The 21,540-nt window shown below is 39.8% G+C and overlaps 1 protein-coding gene across 2 annotated transcripts in view; it reads right to left on the bottom strand.

The window, feature by feature from the left end:
* The window catches only part of lats2 (large tumor suppressor kinase 2), a 64,435-nt gene extending 43,622 nt beyond the window's left edge, over window positions 1-20,813 (bottom strand). Inside the window, exons 1-3 of one of the 2 annotated variants that reach the window (XM_052026480.1) lie at window positions 20,666-20,813; window positions 20,139-20,366; window positions 12,784-13,308 (exon numbers count right to left, since the gene is read on the bottom strand). In XM_052026480.1, the coding sequence (XP_051882440.1) occupies window positions 12,784-13,122 (339 nt within the window). In that variant the 5' untranslated portion in view covers window positions 13,123-13,308; window positions 20,139-20,366; window positions 20,666-20,813. Of the gene's footprint in view, window positions 1-12,783; window positions 13,309-19,838; window positions 19,959-20,138; window positions 20,367-20,665 lie in introns of those variants that run through there. The other variant, XM_052026481.1, reaches the window with a different exon arrangement.
* Window positions 20,814-21,540: the final 727 nt, after the last annotated feature.

The following is a 21,540-nucleotide window of genomic DNA, read 5'->3' as shown; positions in this document are numbered from 1 at the left end:
CAGCATTCCTGTTCATTGGGTGATGGAAAAGCTTACAAAAGGTACAAAGAGCTAGGTAATGTTAGAGATCTGGAAGAGTATAAGGCTAACGGGAAGGACCTTAAGAAGGAAATTAGGAGAGCCAGGAGGGGATGAGAAGGCCTTGGCGGGCAGGATTAAGGAAAACCCCAAGGCATTCTACAAGTACGTGGAGAGCAAGAGGATAATATGCGAAAGAATAGGGCCTATCAAGTGTAGCAGTGGGAAAGTGTGTATGGATCCAGAAGAAATAGTGGAGGTATTTAATGAATACTTTACAACAGTATTCACTCGGAAAAAGATCTGGGGGATTGTAGTATGGACTTGCAGCAGGCTGAAAAGCTTGAGCATGTAGATATTAGGAAAGAGGAGGTGCTGGAACTTTTGGAAAGCATCAAGTTGGATAAGTCGTTGGGGCCGGATGGGATGTACCCCAGGCTGCTGTGGGAGGCGAGGGAGGAGATTGCAGAGCCTCTGACGATGGAGATGAGAGAGGTTCCAGAAGATTGGAAGGTTGTGGATGTTGTTCCCTTATTCAAGCAAGGGAGTAGAGGTAGCCCAGGAAATTATAGACCAGTGAGTCTTACCTCAGTGGTTGGTAAGCTGATGGAGAAGATCCTGAGAGGCAGGATTTATGAACATTTGGAGAGGTGTAATATGATTAGGAATCATCAACACGGCTTTGTCAAGGGCAGGTCCTGCCTTACGAGCCTGATTGAATTTTTTGAGGATATGACTAAACACATCGATGAAGGGAGAGCAGTAGATGTAGTGTATATGGATTTCAGCAAGGCATTTGACAAGGTACCCTATGCAAGGCTTATTGAGAAAGTAAGGAGGCATGGGATCCAAGGGGTCATTGCAATGTGGATCCAGAACTGGCCCACAGAAGGCAAAGAGTGGTTGTTGAAGGGTTGTATTCTGCATGGAGGTCGGTGACCAGTGGTGTACCTCAGGGATCTGTTCTGGGATCCTTACTCTTTGTGATTTTTATAAACGACCTGGATGAGGAAGTGGAGGGATGGATTAGTAAGTTTGCGGATGACACAAAGGTTGGATGTGTTGTGGATAGTATGGAGGGCTGTCAGAGGTTACAGCGGGACATAGATAGGATGCAAAGCTGGGCTGAGAAGTGGCAGATGCAGTTCAACCCAGATAAGTGTGAAGTGGTTCATTTTGGTAGGTCAAATATGATGGCAGAATATAGTATTAATGGTAGGACTCTTGGCAGTGTGGAGGATCAGAGGGATCTGAGTCCATAGGATGTTCAAAGCGGCTGTGCAGGTTGACTCTGTGGTTAAGAAGGCATATAATGTATTGTCCTTCATCAATCGTGGAATTGAGTTTAGGAGCCGGGAGGTATTGTTGCAGCTATATAGGACCCTGGTCAGACCCCACTTGGAGTACCGTGCTCAGTTCTGGTTGCCTCACTACAGGAAGGATGTGGAAGCCATAGAAAGGGTGCAGAGGAGATTTACAAGGATGCTGTCTGGAATGCGGAGCATGCCTTATGAAAGCAGGTTGAGGGAACTCGGCCTTTTCTCCTTGGAGCAAAGGAGGACGAAGGGGGACCTGATAGAGGTATATAAAATGATGAGAGGCATTGATCGGGTGGATAGTCAGAGGCTTCTCCCCAGGGCTGAAATGGTGGCCACAAGAAGACATAGGTTTAAGGTGCTGGGGAGTAGGTATAGAGGAGATGTCAGGGGTAAGTTTTTTACTCAGAGAGTGGTGAGTGCGTGGAATGGGCTACCGGCAACGGCGGTGGAGGTGGATACGATAGGGTCTTTTAAGAGACTGTTGGATTGGTACATGGAGCTGAGAAAAATGGAGGGCTATGGATAAGCCTAGTAATTTCTAGGGTAGGGACATGTTTGGCACAGCTTTGTGGGCCGAAGGGCCTGAATTGTGCTGTAGGTTTTTCTATGTTTCTATGAAAATATACATGGCTGCAGCCTTCAATTGAGAAAAGATCTAGATTCACCTTTCCCGCTCACCGTCAACAATCCACACCACTGCACCACCCTCTCCCTATCAATTCAGATCCAAGAGTAGCAATCTGGCAATGTCACCTGCTTAAGTTAAGCTGTGGAGGAGAGATGCCAAAAATCAAGATGAGATGGGATACCCCCCTGAAACTACATCTCATTGTGTGCACTAGCTTCAGGAATGGAGGGGGTGAAAACTGAAATTGAAATTAAAATTCATTTGCAAATTCTGGAAGCAGGTATTTTTAGACAAATTATCATGTTAAAAGTACTGACCCAGAGTTTCCTGGAAATGATAAACTATTTTGCCACCCTTTTACCATGTAGATCTGTTCTTCCAGCAGCAATGTAGTTCATAAAGCTAACTGATCAGTAAGGTTTCAATGAATGTTAACAGCAATCCCTGCCTGCAAATGCTTTGGCAGGATTGAAGCAGATATGCCAGCAGTCAAATGTGTTAGAAATTGAATGTTTTTGGAATTCAAAAGCTACTGAAACTGTAAAAATATTAAAATATTTTTTAAAATTGAAACGTATTTAAAACACTTAAAAGCAAATAAGCCCAATTAATTCAAAAAGATATGGTACCCGCAATTTATTCTTCCCCTCACAATCAATCTTCTCCATTGAAATGACCCTGCACCTGGGTCTAGATCTGGCTCAGTTAACAGATTTCGATTTCCTAGTGCAACTGCAGGAAGTTGGCACTCCACTGCTGGGCCCCACGAAGAGTCCAACATTAGAACACAGTCTGATTGACAGCAGCAAAGACCTCTGAAATCTGCACTTCTGCAAGCATGCATACTTATACACAAGTTTTAATCTTCCATACAGTTTAGTGGGAAATACCAGCAATTCCACATGGATTGGACTGTGATTGGTGACACCTTCTTGAGAACAAACGCATCTAAGGCATTCTCATGAGTTAAGAACTGCAAGCAATAACCATTTCTGACAAACAACAGCATTAGAACAGCTATAAAAGAACAACCACGTGCCAAATGAGTTACTAAATTCCAAGATCTAGTTAACAGCACCATACCAAACAATAACCTTAAAACAGAGTCCCTTTTTATCAGAATCAGATTTATTATCACTGACATACGTCGTGAAATTTGTTGTTTTGCGGCAGCAGTACAGTGCAAGACATCAAAATTACTATGTTACCAATAAATAAATAAATAAAATTGTGCAAAAGAGGAATAACAAGGTAGAGTTCATGGATCGTTGAGAAATCTGATGGCAGAGGGGAAGAAACTGTTCTTGAAACATTTATAAATTCCTAATTAACTCAGAGTATTGCATGTTTTACTCTGTATGGTTTCTAAGAATTCTGCACGTTCTCTAAGCTCTTCATCTGTCGAATTCAGCCAAGCAAAGGAGGAAGCGCAACATTACAGTTGCAAAGTTTACATGAGATCTTTCCTGTTTAGTTCAATGACATTCTTGGTCATTACTGTGATTGCCCTCATGAACAAAGATGAGGACTTATTTGAAACTGGGTTTCAAACATTTACTTGTGCAATCTTGTTTCAGAAATGATATGGAAATAATTTAACACTCAAAGACATATCAAACAATTTCTTTTAAATAAAAGCAATGCTTCACTGAAGTTCTGTGAAAGAAACTTCACTGAAAATTGCAAGAAGTAATTGGTGAAAAAAGTAATTCAGTATGCTCTCCAAATCAGTGTAATAAAAAGTGTAACCTTTGAACATTGCAAAGAGAGAGCTCTTCATTTTCAGTTTATGTGTTTATAAAATTTCGACAATCTCTTCAGTTTTCATGTTGAATACAGTAATAAAAACAGACACAAAAGACTGCAGATGCTGGAATCTGGAACAACAATCTGCTGGAAGAATTCAGCAGATTGAGCAGCATCTGTGGGAGGAAAGGAACTGTTGACGTTTTGAGTCAAAACCCTGCATCAGAACTGAGTGGAGAGGGGAGATGGCCAGTATAAAGAGGAGAAGGGAAGTGGCGAGACAGGAGTCCAAGACGATTGGTGTACTGAGGAGGTGTCAAAGATGACAGGCATATTGATAAGCATCTCCCTCCAGCAGCCGTCTCCAACCTTCACCCTCCCCTCCTCCCACCTTGCTCCATCTACCACTCTTTTTTTTCCTTTGTCTGCCTCCATCTATCATGCACTGCCACTGTCTCCCAACTCCACTGCCTCCCCTCTCCTACCCAGCATCTTTAACCCCTCCTCAGTCCACCAATCACCTCAGACTCCTGTCTCACCACTCCCCTTCTCCTGGCCATCTCCCCTCTCCACTCTCAGTTCTAATGCAGGGTTTCAACCCAAAACATCAACAATACCTTTCCTCCCAAAGACACTGTTCAACCCATTGAGTTCCTCCAGCAAACTGTTTGCTGTTGCAGTAAAAACTAACACCCCATTTATCTAGTGAGTAACTTACACACATGGGCAAGGAATATTGCAGGAGCAATTGTTGATTTAGCATACACGCATCTGGGCTGATTAGCTATCATTAGTTTTGTTGGCATAGGTTTAGAGGGGAAAGCTGTCAAGTTTCATTGTTAAGTTTGTGTGCAAGTTGTGTATAAACAACATATCATCTTCAGGACACAAGAAACTGCAGATGCTGGAATCTGGAGCAACAATGTGCTGGATGAACTCAGCAGATCATGCAGTATCCGTGGGAGGAAAGAAGTTGTCAACATTTTGGGTCAATACCCTGCATCAGGACCCGATGCATGGTTTTCGACCCAAAATGTCGACAATTTCTTTCCTCCCACAGATACTGCATGACCTGCCGAGTTCATCCAGCACATTGTTTGTTGCATCATGATATCTTCCTTGGTGAAACAGCTTACTGCTGTATCCTGTCAGAGTTCAAACAATGTGATGGAGAGTGATTAACACATATGGCAAGTTAACACCTTCAAGCAAAAATAAAAGAAAAAATGGACAAAGGGATATGTTAAATTTAGGTGGAAAACTTGAAAGAGATCTGAATTAACCTTTTATAGCTGAGATTCTCCAAAACATACTTGTTTCCTCCCACCACCACCCCCCCATGGACTTCTTGGTTTATTTTAAATATAATTTTACAAAAATATAATTTTACAAATGAACATCAATTTAGCTGAACCAATAAAACCCGGAAAGACTCAAGACTCAACACTTCCTAGTATTATTGAGTTGGCACTGCATTATTGGCGATGTTAGCTTTCTGCTGATGCATTAAGCTTTTGTTTACCCATTCAGGTAGCTGTAAAAGATTTCATGGCATGGAGCTCTCTTTGTGTCTCAACCAGCATTGCACACACTGAATAAAACCATAAGAAAAGATTAATTAGCCCTACTGTTTGTACAACAGTGCTGCGAATCAACTGGCCCAATGATTGCCTCTGTAACAATTGTGACAAAATGTCAACAGTAGTTTGGTGGTTAAAAATGTTCTGCGATGTCCTGAGGCAATCTGATGTAGAGTCTTATCTTTACCAGTTAGATGTTGATAATTATCTAGACAGAGAACCTAAAGAAGAATCTGATGGGGATGGGATTACTCACCATTAACTTAAATCTGCCAAATGTTCTTTGCATTCATTTAAATGGAAGAAAAGTTTGGTTTATTTTATTACTGGCCTGTGATGTTTGGACCACGTTTGTCTTTCTGTACTCCACCCTTTCAATGCTTAACCATTCCACAAAAAAACCCTTGATAAATGTACTTTATTTTTCTTATCAAGTTTGATGGTATAATAAAATGTGAGAAGAAGGGAAACAAGAGTGACCACACAAAATTTGCACAACACTGCATTTCACTCGCTATTACAAAGTGGTTACAGGATCAAAGAATTAGTAAGCTTTCTTTAAATTTGGATCAATTGCCAATTGATTTCCGTTTCTACACTGCTGGGATTATTACAGTTGCAAAAGGACTCAGATGCCAGAGGAAATGCAAATCTTGTTTTTGGCTACTAAAAACTTTCATACAACAGTAATACCATTGGAATCCTCTCCCAGGAGTTCAAGTTGATAAATTCACAATTTAAAACTAAACTAGACAGCATTAGTCCATGCCTACACCATAGCAACTAATATAAAGCATGCTCTGGCACCGCATAACACTTCTGCTTTGATTTGGAGATATTCCCAAATAGAAATTTTTCCTTTGCCTCTTCTCACTGCATGATTAAAAAGCACACATTCTTCATGTTGCTGCTAATGAGTGAAGGTTTAAAATGTGAAATCATGTTTGTGAGGGAAAAAAGAATAAACACATTTATGTGATGGTTTTCACACTCAGAATGTCTCAGGATCACTATGCCAGTTAAAGAAGAGTAACCACTACTATAATTTTTAATACACAGCAAGATCCCATTAACAACGTACTAATGGTCAATGTTTGCTTCACATAGCTTTATCTTTAAAGATAAATATTGATCAAGACTCTTCCTTGTTCTTTGATAAATAGCATGGGATATTTATTTTCACTTCACAGCAATCCCTCCCTGGTTTTTCATTCTCACTGTAAGTTTTCTTCACTGACCAGTGCTAACACTGTGATAATGACATTAATGTAATTCTGTAATGACACCAAGATTGAGCCAATCAATGTGCAATTCCACTGAGAAAATCATTGTCTTTGTTATGTAGGCTAGACTTTATTGTTTGGACTGCAGAAACTATAGCAGATGTTGTTCCTGAGAATAATGAATCACAGAATTTTTTGTTCTTTGAGATTATGAATATCATATAAAAATGTTAGACAAGGATCTTACTGTTTGAAAAAAGTCTCTATGTGAATTTGATTTCATCTCTTATGGAGATTGTTCTGATCTAATGAATCAGCAAATATGGTTAATTTGAATCAGATCAGAAAGCAAGACTAAAATCAGGCTCAGTATTGACATAAACAAGGTTGCTAAGCATGCAAGGAATCATTTTTGTGTCAAGTAGTCTCCAATCTGCAGCATTTCACAAAACTTCACACTGATTTTATCAACCACGTAAATGTGTTCTGCTCAAGGATTTTTTAAAAATATAAGTATCTGAAAACAGTCACCATACATGAAAGGAGGTCCTTACAAGGATGTGCCCAAGAACTGAGAGGTTATATCCTAGAGGAAAAGGCTGAACAGCCTGAACTCTTTTCTCTACAAAAGCAGGCTGCCATCATCAGGTGTGACGTGCTCTCAGGGCTGCTATACTTGGCACAGGTGTGGACTGTTCCTCGCTCCTCTGGCTTGGGAATCACCCGTGCCGTCTTCTGGTTCATCTGGGAATCCAAGATGGACTGGGTCCGACGGGTCGCCATGCACAAGTCCCTGGACAATGGGGGGCAAAAGTGTCCCCAACGTTGCCCTCATCCTGATGACCACCTTCGTCTGTAGCTGCATCAGGCTGTGCGTGGAACCAAAGTATGTGGGCACCAAGTGTCACTACGTACCAAGGTTCTACCTGTCCCCGGTGTTGTGAAGGATGGGCCTGGCCCCTTGGCCACACAACGTCCCAGTCAGCTGGATGTTGCCGCACTACCTGTTCTTGGTGAAAAAGTTCTTCCAGACCAACACCTTTGACCACAAGTCCATCAGGCAGTGGTCAGCATGGAACATCCTGCAGACACTGCAGGAGAAGGACTTGATGGATACTGTAGAGTGGTTCCCTGAGCAGACTGTCCAGATCATCTGCCAGAATGCCTCATCGCCAGAACTCACCAACAAGCACCAAGACCTCGCTTGGCTGGCGGTGAGAGGGGCCCTCCCAGTCAGATCCTTCCTGCATGGTAGAAACATCACTCCCAGCGTGCGCTGCCCCCGGGAGGACTGCGCTGGGGACAAGATGGTCACCCACCTCTTTGCGGGCTGTGGGTTTGCGAGGAGGGTGTGGCAAAAGATGCAAGGGTCCTTGTCATGTTTCATCCCCAGCAGCTGTGTAACAGAGGATTCTCTGATCTATGGGCTGTTCCCGGGACACACACAGAGACAGACATCAACTGGTGCTGGAAGGTCATCAACTCGGTGAAAGACGCCCTTTGGTCTGCCCGAAACTTGTTGGTCTCCCAGCGCTGTGAGGTGTCCGTAGGGGAATGCTGCCGACTGGCACGTTCCAGGCTGCAGGAGTACGTGCTGAGGGATGCACTGAAGCTGGGTGCAGCCAACGCAAGGGCTCGGTGGGGAAGGACTACAGTTTAGGGTTCCTCTGCCACTGGAGAGGGAGGGGCAGGGTCAGGCGAGGAAGCCCCTTAAATATTGTAAATATGGGATTGGGCTAGCACCCCAGGAAGCCACACAAGTGGCATTGGTGTGGCGTTTTATTTTGTATAAAAAGGTAACACTAATGATTGATCCGTACACAAATGTAAAGGTTTACACTGTTTTATTGTAATGCATAGTTTGGTTTTTATGCTGAATAAAGTTTATTTTGGAATAAAAAAATAGAAAAGCAGGCTGAAAGGTGAATGGTGAGGAACTCTCAAAAGATTTTGATGAGGTGAGTGCAGACAATTTGAAGTGCAAGGGAGACCAACTCTAAAGGTCTTAAAAAGTTAATAATACATAATCTAGAGAAGTCAGGTGAAAGTTCTTTACAATATAGACTGATTAGACTGTGGAACCTGCTATTACAAGCAGAAGATGAGATAAATAGCTTAAAGGGTGGCAAGGTGAACACACAAAGGGAGAAAGGAACAGAAGTTAACACTGATACAGTTAAATGAAGAGAAAAGAGAAAGCTGGTGTGGTGCATAAAGCTCTGGCATAAACTAGTTGGGTCAAATGACCTATGACGTTCATACTATGTTATTCAAAAAGGCAGGACAAATTCTTTTTTGCTGTATAGTCAAATTCCACTGATGAGTGATTAGAATTCTCTACTATACTAGAGTAAATCCAGCATTGATTTACCCTCAGAAAAATGAACTATCAGAGAATTCTCCAACATCACAAGGATGAAATCTCTCCTCCATTTCCCTCTCTCCAGATGAGAACAGAGCTCTCAGATTTCCTTTCAACAAAACAAGCACATTTGTTCACTTATGATAGTAAATTTTCTATTGATTTTTCTAATCTAGAACTTGAACAACTTTGTCATTCTTTATTAAAGAACTAAAAGTACAACCTATTGTACAAAAATTAGTCCAACACCAATACTTTACACCTGGTTCAAAATATAAACTGCATTTAATGAAACAGAGTACTTCAACAAAGTATATATATTCTATTAATATTAATCAGATGTGAATTTTCTCTTTACATTTTATTTAGCTTTTACTTATGTTTAAGTTTTCTTACATTCTGATTCAATAAACATTTTTCTTACATAAAAACATAGATGAAGCTCTTATCAATAAATTAGATGAAACAATACATAAAGCCATTGAAGGATGATGGAATCAAGAAGCAACAAACATCTCCAAAGTTTAATCCTCAGCCAATTGTGAACCAAAATGTGGAATGCAATCAATGAAAAAAATGTAAAACTGATAACAGAAAGGATTCCAGAACCCATGACTGGCTCAATAATAAGGCACTTTGCATTCTACAAGAGATAGATAACATTTCTCAGCAAGCATCGACTAAGAGTAAGAAACCAAATGCTTAATGAGAGAATATGCATGCGCAAATTTTGCAATCAAATGGTCAGGACATACCACAGTGTAATGTCAAGTGATGACGGACAACATCCTGCTTAATGACATTATCCAACAGGATATTATTTAACAAATATGTTTTATTAAAAGCAATGAAATTTTCAAACAGCCTCTTGTAACAATTCTAGCTCTCCAAAGCTTAACCAATAAATGCACTGTTTGAAATTATACCAAACTATACAGACCAGAAACATCAAGATTTATTCAATAATTTTTCCAGTAAGTGCTGTATTGGTTTCCGAGCAGATATTCTCTCGTGGCCTCATCCTTCCCACATCAGGGATAACAATATAAAATCAGTACAGGTCTCAGTCCTGTGACTGGTATGACTACACAAAGGTAAAAGGAAAACTAAACTGCAGCACAATTCTAATAATCCACTTTCCAATTATTCGAAAATCTTACCAGTTTGGCATATGGTTCAATGGGTACTGACTCCCTAACTCCTTTTTACAAACTAGGGCCCTGGTTCCCACACTTGAAACTTACTGAGGCCTTATTTCCTATGGTCCCTTTAAACTAACCAGGTTCACTGGAAAACGTATTATTTTACTGTGTAACATCTAAAATAAACGCACCTTTGAACTCAGCATTCACAGGACATCCAATTTTGCCAATGACTAGACATTCAGAGACACTTTGGAGAATTGCTAAAATTGTTATTAACAGAAACTTGTACATAAAATGGTTCTATCTGTATATTATATAAAGCATGGCGGCACAGTGGCACAGCTAGTAGTGGTGCTGCCTCAGAGCTCCATCGATCCGGGTTTGGTCCTGACCTCTGGTGCTGTCTGGGTGGAGTTTGCACATTCTTCCTGTGACCATGTGGGTTTCCCCCAGAAGCTCTGTTTCTTCCCCCATTCCAAAGACATACTGGTTGAAAGGTTACTTGGTCACAATAAACTGCCCCTAGTGTGTTGGTGAGTGGTAGAATCTGGGAAAGGATGATGGGAATATATGGAAAAATAAAAGTGGGAGTAGTGTAGATGGCTGCTTGATGGTTAATGTGGACTTGATGGGCCAAAGGGCCTGTTTCCATGCCATATGACTCTCTGCAAGTCTACTTTAACCCTTTTGCAATAAAGAACAATACACAATTTTCATTCCTAATTGCCTGCTTAACCTACATCTAAAATTTTCTGTGTTTAATGAACCAATACACTGAAGTCACTCTAGACACCAAGATTTATCAGTCTCTTACCATTTTCCTTTCTTCCCACAAAAGTGCCTAACCTCACACTTTCCCATTAAACTCCATCTACTGCCACATTATACTCACTCATTGAGCCTGGCTAAACATTTGCAGATTCAATCCTCCTCATTGTTCACTTTCCATTCTTGCTCTGTATCATTACTGGGCAAACTTTTACCCACATCTTTTCATCTAACTCATAGATACAAGTTGCAAATTGCCAAGGGCAGGTTCTTTTTGTCACTCCTCTGATAGCAGCCTACCAACCATGACCCATCTATTCTGATTTTGTTCTGTTCTGTAAACAATTCTTTCTCCATGCTAGATAATACCCCAATACTTATTTTATGTGACAACATTGTGTGGTACATTATCAAATGCCTTTTAAAAATCCATATATACAATATCCCACATCTAGCCTCTGACTACATTCTCAAAATACTCTCAGATTTGTCAAACACTGTTTCCCTTTCACAAAATCACATTGACTCTGCCTAAGCTTATTGCAAGTTTCTAGAAGTCCTGCTACCACATCCTTAATTATAGATTCTGGCATTTTCCTGACAACTGATTTTTTTTCTTTTAATGTATTCATTTTTCATATTCTGCGTTATTGGTAAGGCCAGCATTCACTGTCCATCCCAAATTATGCTTAAAATGGTAGTGGGTCACCACCTCGAACTGCTGCAGACTTTTGATGAAGGTATTCTCATAGTGTCATTGTACAGGGAGTTCCAGGATAGAAACCCAGTGACAAAGGAACAACAATCTTTCCAAGTCAACATGGCGGGCACTTGAAATGGAATCTGTAGATGCTGTTATTCCCATCTGCTCCAGTCCTACTTAGTGCTAGAGACCCCAGGTTTGACAGGTGCCATTAAAGACGCCAATTAACTGCAGTCAATTTTATACACGATATGGACCACAACCACCGGACACTGATGATGGAGGAAATGAACATTTGTGGTGGGAGATGAATAATCAATCACATGGACTGCTTTGTCTCCAATGGTCAAAGAGTCACAGAGTTATACAGCACAGAAACAGGCCCATTGGCATAATTTATGTTTATATTTTTCTTGTGAATGTTGTTTGATGTTATCTGATGCTATATGCCTGTGATGCTGCTGCAAGTAAGTTTTTCATTGCACTTGTGCATACATGTACTTGTGCATGTGACAATAAACTTGACTTTAGAAATTAAACTTGTCCATGCCGACCAAGATATCTATCTGAGTTAGTCCCATTTGCCTATGCTTGTCCCATATCCCTGTAAACCTTTTCTATCCATGCAAGAGTCCATGTAAAGATCCAATTCAGTCACACAGCACAGAAACAGGCCCTTTGGCTTACCGACTCCTTGCCAACCATCAACCACCCACTTGAACTAAACCTACATTAATCCCATTTTTTATTCTCCCCACATTCTCATCAGCTCCCCGCCATCCCCCAGATTATACCACGCAACTGTTAGGAGCGATTTACAGTGGCCAATTAACCTATCACCTGCACGCCTTTAGGACATGGGAGGAAACCAGAGGAGACCCACACTGTTGTAGGGAGAATGTGTAAACTCCATACAGACAGCACCCAATGTCAGAACTGAACCCAAATTTCTGGCCCCGTGAGACAATGCCTCTACTAGCTCCCCCACATCTCCTTTTGTTCCTCATTATTTGTTCTATCTAATGAAAACGGATTTAAAAAACTGTCCAATGCTTCAGCCATTTCCTCACCATCAATTCCTCCTGCCTCTACCTCAATCATTTACTTTTGCCATTATCTTCTTTTTGTACCCAGTTGCAGAAAGTCTTATAACCTTTTCATTACACTTCGAATGTGGAGGTAGCTCATGGAAGTTTGAGGCCAATACTCTTTTTGTTTCCTGGCAGTACTCAAAGCATAACATCTTATAAATTAATGACACATGGCAAAAAGTAATATCTGTGAGACATACCTGTTCACATCCAGCATTCACCAATTCTTGAAGCATCTGCCTGTTTACTTCAACACTTAAGGATGAACCCGACTCGTTGGCAAATGGCATCAGGGAGTTTCTGATTTCTCTGAGAGCTTTCTGATAAGGGCCAAATTTTGGGACGGGTCGCATCTGCTGCTGTCTGGTGGCATCTTTTCCAACAGTGGCTTTAGGGTCAAGTTGGGTTTCGTTGTTAGAGCCAACATTCAAACCCTGACTTGAAGATTTAGGAGGTTGCTTCAACCCCTCCCGAATTTCCTGTAGTCTTTGGCGGCTGTTTCCAACATATGAAGTGGCTGGAAATGTCTTTGGCCTCATCACCGAAACAACTTTTACTTTTCATAAATAAGCTCTCCAAGGATTTTTGATGCAGATTTTGAGGAAGTTGTATTAGTTTGCTGTAAGCTATGTATTTATACTCCCTCTACTGATCTTCACTCGTGGTCCTTAGATTTATTTTCAACAGAAGGACTATTTTAACTTCATTCTCATGGGCATCCTTATCTGAAATATAGAAGAGGAGTTAATAAGATAGTGATAATAAAAAAATCAAAATTTTCCAACATGTCACTTGATTGAAATATTACGAATATACTTCTTTCTTTACATACTGTACATGTGTCTGCAAGTAAGTTGCAATATCTTACGTTTCAAGTATAATTGGAAGTAAACTATGAAAAATGTATATATTTTCAAAAACTGTTAAGAACATCCTGTACTCAGATATCCAAGTAGCCATTTACCCTACTGTTAATAAAAGTTTACCCTGCTCTAATATTTCTCCTCTCTTTCCTACTCTCTTTAAAGTTCCAGACTCTTGTCAGAAAAAGGTTCAATAACTCCCAGTGGGATGTTCTTTTGTGTATGGACCCAGCAATGAGGCAGGCCACATGATCATGGAGGACATCACAGCCAAGCTTCACCTTGCCCTTGCCAAGTGACCAAGAGTACAATTTCCAGCAGAATATTCTGGTTGGCAATGAGAAGAATTCTGGCTAGTTTTTATCTTCTTCCTAGTCAAGAGTGTTGAGACTCCTACAATGCTTTATTTCTGAAAAAAACAGAATCTATTCAGAAAGCAGTACTTGATACTTATGAATTCAGCCCTTTCTGACATCAATTCCAATTCTTTTTGTTCAGGGGTTAGTTTGGTTTAAATGATAGGTGTTTGAGTCAATTCCCACAATGGACTTGTGCATGTATTCCTGACACTTGCTACATTATAACAGTGACTCAATATTAAAGTACTTTTTAGGCAGCCCTTAGGGATGACATCTTGTCTCCATTTCAGTTCTGTTGGGTTTAAAGTGGCTAATAAAGATTAAGTGGTATTCAAAGATTCTGCCACAAGTAAGGCAGTGATGCTTCGTGTGGTGGTTTGTTTGGGATGTTCATTGTTTCTTGTATTTTCTCTTAGGATCCACATGTTCCTGAAGTAACTCTCAGTGCCTTCCCTGCTGCTGCTGCTGCTTCTTAATTTTTGAAGGTAAAGGAACAGGGATCCCAATAAGTTAATAAGAATATTATTCTTTGCCCCCCCCCCGAACCCCCCTAAAGGAGGCTTTGGCAACATTTTTGGTGTAGTTTTTCTGTCCTTCTGGAAATCTCTTGAAGCTTGCACTCTATTCAGAGCTCAAAACGTCAGGAGTTTAGTGTCAGGCATGCGAACAATGTGAGCATAATTATAAGTTGAATGATGGGGACGTTGACCTGGAGAGGATATTGATGTTAGTTCTGCCAATGAAACTGGATAGCTTTTCAGAAATAGTGTAGGGAGTTACTTCTTCACTACTTTGAGGTGCCTGCTGGAGGTAGTCCATGTCTCTGAAGCATACAGGAGGGCATGGATCACTGCTGCTCAGTAGACCATCAGTTTCATGCTGGTCTGAGTTTTGATCTTCAAACACTTTTCCTCATGTGGCCAAAGGCTGTGCAGGTGCACTGGATGTAGTGATTAATTTCATTGAGATTTGGCTCCAAGGTATGAAAAGTGATCCACATTTTCCAGGATATAGTTGAGGATGTTTATTGTCTGGTGTTGTGTAATGGGGCAAGTTGGGAGAGGACCTTCATTTTATGGATGTTCAATACAAGGCCCATTCTCTCATACAGTTTACTGGTAACTTGGAGCTTGGCTTCAGCGTGTGCATGTATTCAAGTGTCATCTGCATACTGTAGCTTGATGAATGAGTGTGGAATGACAGTAGTTCAACAGTGGAAGTGACGTAGGCTAGCTTCCCATTTGTCCTGCAGATTAAGTTTATTCTAGCAGGAAGCTCGTTGGAGGCAAGGTGCAAAACTGAAGCAAAGAAGATTGAGAAAAATGTTGGGGCAATGACACAGTCTTACACGATTCAACTCTGCATTGCAATTAGGTCTGTGGTTGATTTGCTGGTTAGAATATTGACTTCATATTATGTAGTAGGTATGGAATGGAGAGGAATTTCTGAGGGCATCCAAATTTGAGACGGATTCTGCACAATTTCCTTATGTTGGGCAAATCAAAAGCTTTTGTACAATCGCAAAAGGCTATATATGGTGGCCGATGCTGCTTCCAGGTTGTCACAAGGTAAAGTTCTTGTACTCCTGATAGAGAAAACTTCAAACTGCAACTTAGAAAGCAACTCTTCAGCCACTGAGAGGAAGCAGTTGAAGATGCTACATGTGATGGCATTCCCATTGGTAGTCATAATGGAGCCTTGTGTGATTACTAGGATTAAATTTCTCTCCTTTCTTCAAGGCAGTTATGATTATGGCATCTCTTTGGACCCTGGTGTGTTCGCCACTTCCCAGCTGTGGGGGAAATGAGACTGAATTCAAGCCAGAAGATCCCCCTCCAAGATACCAACTACTCCAGAGACTTTGTTTCTTATCTTTTAACCAATGGCCTATCTGACCACTTCTTGAGCTGGAGCAGCAATAGTGTGTTGTGAAATGATAATCTCAGTTAAGAAGGCCTAAGTGCTCTTCCAGCAGGCACTGATGGTCTTGCTATCCTTGATAAGCTCTCCTGTTTTTGGCTTTCAGGTGTTGCATGCTTGGGCCAAATATGATCTCGTCAGCTCTGAAGAATTACATGTCATGATTCAAAGTCATGAGTGAGTTGCTGGACCTCTGCCACTCTTTCCAGCAGCTATCTGCTATTTAAATCTCAGATTTTTCTCCCCCTCAACCTTAGCTTTCAGGTGCCTGTATTTTTTTGTGTGATACACTGTAGAAACTCATGGAAGGTATTATATTGATGGCAACCAAATATTTGCCAACCACATCTATCTTGTATTGTGGAACTCCCTACAGGTGGGCTAAATTAATGGTTAATTTCTTCACAAATTCAGTAATGTGTGATATATTCACTCAAGCAAAATACAACTTAGCAAATGTCAAGCCAAAAGAACTGCAATAACTCTCCTTAAAATATATGAAATGTAAAAATTAATTTATTTAAGCTATTTGCCTGAAAAATACAGAGAAGAATAGTAATTGCCACATCCCGAGCAAGTCTATCACTAAGTGAATAGATCACGTACCCAAGAATCAAAAATGCCCTATGAAGTATAACTACATCTCCTATTCTCCAGACTTTGTTGCCATCTCAGTTGATCATGCTTTCAAAGTGAATTGAGAGGGTCTTGAAAGTCAGTATTTTTGTCTTACAGGGGTCATAAATATACTCCACACTAATTTGTTATTTATTTCTTTAATTTGTTGATTAACCACAATGTCACATTGATTGCTGCATTCTAATAAAATAAATTCTTCCTGGAGTTACAGCACAGCTTTAATGTCTTACATTCTCTTTTGGAGACTAAGGCAGAACTCTTTAGAACCATGTCACTATTTATAGGGGGTGAAAGAGGAAGCTCCCCTACATTCAGAGAGTGCCAGACATACTGTGATTGGCCATCAGAAACAATATTTACTTGTTCTGGCCTGAGCAGCCAATGTCAGTTATTTCCTTTCTCTGAAATGGCCACACCACCAAAACAAAAACTCACCATAATTAGAAGTGCCAGATTTTACCATCAGGGAATGCATTTAATCCTCTGGATTAAATTAATGTTATTAACAGTATCCCTTAAACCCTATAAACTATAATTTCAAAAACAAAAACCACCATACCAGATGAATATTACACAATACAGAGGTGTGTGTGTGTGTGTGTGTGTGTGTGTGTGTGTGTGTGTGTGTGTGTGTGTGTGTGTGAGATGCTGTAGGATTATAGCTTAAATTAAATATCAAATAACAATTACTTCATGGAATCTTTTAGGAGATGAAGTATAACCAGATCAGGACCATTCAATTAATTGTCTCCTTCAAGCAAAATAAAATCAGTTAGTTTTTCCTTTTCTTTTGGTCTGTTAAGCAAGCAAACTCAGAATTTTAAACCAATTACCCATTTGCTTTATTTATTTTAGAATAATAAAAAAAAAAGTAGTATTTATACTTGTGCATTATTTTGCAATAGGTACTTTGCAGAAAAAATGTGAGCTGTGCATTTTATAACAAGCTTAGGCAAGTTATTGCAATATTCTTTTCTTTTATCCATGAATGAATTGGTTTAATCAGTAATGTCAATTAAAGGGAGGGGACTTAACTTGCCATAACTTGAACAGGAAAATGAACAAATTTGTTACACTTATTAATTAATAAGTATTTACATCTCACAAGCACACAGCTTACTAATTGTTTCAGACTTTGATATACATTTTGCTGTAGGATTTGATGACAGAGGTTAATACTTGTTTTAATGTAGCTACAATAACCATAAACAGTTAACCCTTCACAATGTAATTGTAATAGAAAACTGATTGGCAACTTGTGTAAAATAAACCTCTATCAAAATTCAGCCACATATTGTAAATCTAATCATTGAGCTATTTCTTCTTTAAAACATTTGTACAAATAGTGTGCTTGAAAGCTAAATATTATAAAAAGAATCAACATTAATCCAGCTGTTACATTTTTCCTTTCTATGTTCAAGAAGTTTATTACCAAATATTGTTTACAAGTTTCTTGCTGGGTAGCTGTTGTATATGAAGTTTGGCTAACTGGTGTAATTGTGTATCCTATAATTACTAGGCAATGAGTGGGACACACACACACACACCTGCATTTGCTGAGTTCAGTATTGTTAGACTCTCACCCTTGTTTGGCAAGAGGACATCTTTAATAAGTGTCCAATACTTTTATATTTCACTACAAAGGCCCCTTTTCTGAAAAAGAATTAACTACTCAAAAAAATTGCCATATTTTCAAATAATTTAAAGATTGTTGGAAATCAGATAATTGTAGTTAGTTTAATGAGGCATAAAACCCACATTCTATATATGCTTCCTGCCATAAGAGTCCACCTATGTAGAGATGAAAAAGAAGCTGAAATCCTAGTCGTAGTTAAATTGTACAAAAATAAGTTTACAAGCTTTCAAGTACAAAGTGATTGCTAGCAATATGTTGCTTTTCAATTTTTGATACTACCAGTCAAAATGGCATTCAGTAAGGTTTTGCATTACATTGAGTGTATACTGGGAAAAGTCATGCATTTGTTTTTGAAAAGTAAACTAAAACGTTCATTAGCAGAAATGTACCACAAATTATCTAGTTTCGATTGTTGTGATTAGAAACAATTGTACAAAATGCATTAAACATTTTGAAAATCTAAAATATGTATCTAATATAGCATGAGAATGAAGGTTAATCTTAACAATGACACATAACCAATACAAGAACACAAGCAATCAGATCCAGGCCATTCACTCCTACAAACCTGCTCCTCCATTCACTTAGACCATGGATGAACTTCTATCTCAACTACATCTTTCTGCACTGCCCTTATGCCTTGATTCCCTTCTATTCAAAAATTCTGTCAATCCCTGTCTTTGAACATCAGCAGGTCTCTTGGATACAGAATTCCAAAGTATCACAAGAAAATTGTTCCCAGTGATTTACTAGTACTTCTTTCAACTTATAACATAGAATACCTTGGTGATAATGTAGTCTTCTTTAAACTGTTTTGTGGAACAACTCCATTCTTCCTCACATGATCCTAAACTTCTGGACCTGTCATTTTATGATCCTAACCCACTTCCAGTCTGACCTCAGTTTCCTACATGATTCCAATGAAGCTCAATGTAAACACAAGAAACAGACATTACAACCTTCTGGACCTAGAGAGTTCAACACTTTTAGATCATAATACTGTTACTCTCATTTTCCCTTTAGAACTTTCTTTTAAATGCAGCATTTGTGCAAATCTTCATGTTTTTATTTTATTTCCCTCTATCCCATAACTTCTCTGCATCTTAAAACATATTACATCTTGAACTTTTACCAGTTCTCAGGATTAGCCATCACCCTATAAAGTCAGCTCTTTCTCTCTCCAGAAATGGTGTCATACCAGTTGAGCTTTTCCAACATTTTCTCACAGCTTATTTTCCCAGCTAGTTTTGAATCATCAGAAAACTTTAATAAATTAATTCACCACTCAATTCTTTACAATCCTAACAATGACTTAAATGAGAACAAGCACTGATTCCTACAGTACTCACCAATTACAGCCTTCCAACCAGCAAAAGAGCTATTTATTCCTACTCTATTTTCTGTCTGATAATCAATCCAATGAGCTCTGAGTTGGGGCAACAGCCTCTTGAAACGCCAATTATACAACATCTATCCTACTAGTTTTGACCTCCATGAAGTCTAACAGATTTGTTAAACCTGGATTATCTTTGTGACTAGTTTGACTTCAATAAAATTAGATTCTAGTATTTTCTCTACATGTGATGTCAGGTCAACTGGCCTCCAGTTCCCCATTTTCTCTTTCTCTCTCTCTCCCTACTAAGTGCTAAAGTCGGAAACAGAATAGAGAATTAACAACGAATCAAGAACTGATTATTTGAAAGAACCTTATCAACAAAAATTTCACTCTTCTGTTAAATTTAGATCTCTTGATTGCACTTGGTATTTTATACCTAACCCAACGTCTGGAATTACCGATGACAAGCTTCCAAAAGCATGCAAGTTTCAGAGTTGCCTACATTGCGGCCCTGATTCAGCTCTGATTCAGCAGACGTCGTTGGCTACTCTAAGCTGTCATCGGAGGGTCTTGGGCTGGCCTCAAAAGTGTTCTGAAATCGTTATCATGTTTCAAAAGCGACACGCGAACTCTCCCAAAGTAGGATCTACCCTCGAAGTGATCAGAGCCCAAGAAGATTGTGAAATAAGTTTTCCTCGCGTTGCATTTTTGAGATTGCAGTCAAAAAGAAACTGCTTCAAACTAGTGGAGAGACTTTTTTTTACAAGTGACAGGACAAGGAGGAATTTAAATAATACGTTACCATTGCCATCGAAAAATATCTTCTGTCGTTAATTATAAATCACAAATCGTCTTCCCAAGACTATCCCCGATTTAATGGGGTAAATACAGGCAATTTGGAGTCACCGCAGTTTCTCTTTTTTGCGCTAAGTTATGCGGATCAGAGCCAATGGAACGCACCTCGGCCCGAGCAACCACATTCCATAGCAGGGAGAAAATACATTCAATCTGCCAGCGACACCATATTGTGCTGTGGGAACAGAGAAAAATAAGTCCAAATTTACCAACATCATCATTAAAAGTTACTGTAAAGTCGTATAAATCTGGTTAATCTTCAACAATAACTCAAATTATTAACAAGAGCCAGCTCTAATACTATATAAAAGTAAGTACAGTGCTCGACTCAGATTAGTCTCACTATTAAATTTTAAGAAATTTAACCATGTAGGCCGAACAATTTGATGTGTATGAAGGATATAAATATGATAAATCTAGTAATACAATTCAACTGCTTGAGAGCTGGTGCGATGTTTTAAGTTTATCACTTACTTGATTTTACTGGCTTTCCCGCCCCCACTTCTAAGGCTTCTTGTTTTTAGTTATTCTCTCCAGAGCTTGTGCTTTAAATGCAGCCGATGCGAGCGTTCGGGCTCTCGCTCGGCGCCTGTGTTCTCCCCGCTGCTCCCCCTCAGAATGTGGGCCGGAGTTCCGAACGCACCTGATTGACAGCCGCGCTCCGCATTATTTTCATTCCATTCAGGTCACGTGGCTGCGCTCACGCGGAGCTGCGCCGACATACCAGCAGGAGGCGGGGCCCCGGCGGAAGGGTCCTGACGCTTCACTCAAATGTGTTCAGGTGACAATGTAGTTAACTCACGGCAGCGTCTACTGCACCCGTTTTTGAATTGTATTCTTTGGCTTATATTGTCTTTTCTCATCCTTCAAAACCAAATCACTAGTCCTGCTCTACTGCACCGCCACTTAAACTCTGAAAATTACCAAACTAGTGATGCAATAAGAATTCGGGGAAACCAAAAACCTCGTGATTTCTCTTTAAGAAAATAGCAGGTGATTCAAAGTAACAGCTTAGCCTCTGCCTTTAACATTAAGGACAGCATCCTTGCTGTGGTTTAATTCCACAGATGACCTGTTCCGCCTAGTTCAGCACAGAAATGTTTGTAACAACGTACGGAGGCTGGTACAATTCTTAAGGGGATTCAGACCTACTATTACTGTATGTTATATCCCTCATTTAATAATTTAAAAAATCTAAGAGAAAAAAAATAGTCACACCCAAAGTAACTGATCAATCTCTGTGTGCTTTACTTTAGCACAATGATTTCTTAGGTCAACAGATTGCCCCTCTAGATCTGGTCCAAATTGATTATGCTTCTCGCTTTAAAGGGAAGGTGGTACATCCTCTA

The sequence above is a fragment of the Pristis pectinata genome, chromosome 11 (genome assembly GCF_009764475.1).
Source record: "Pristis pectinata isolate sPriPec2 chromosome 11, sPriPec2.1.pri, whole genome shotgun sequence".
Classification (NCBI taxonomy): Eukaryota; Metazoa; Chordata; class Chondrichthyes; order Rhinopristiformes; family Pristidae; genus Pristis; species Pristis pectinata.
This window is presented reverse-complemented; position numbering and strand designations above follow the sequence as displayed.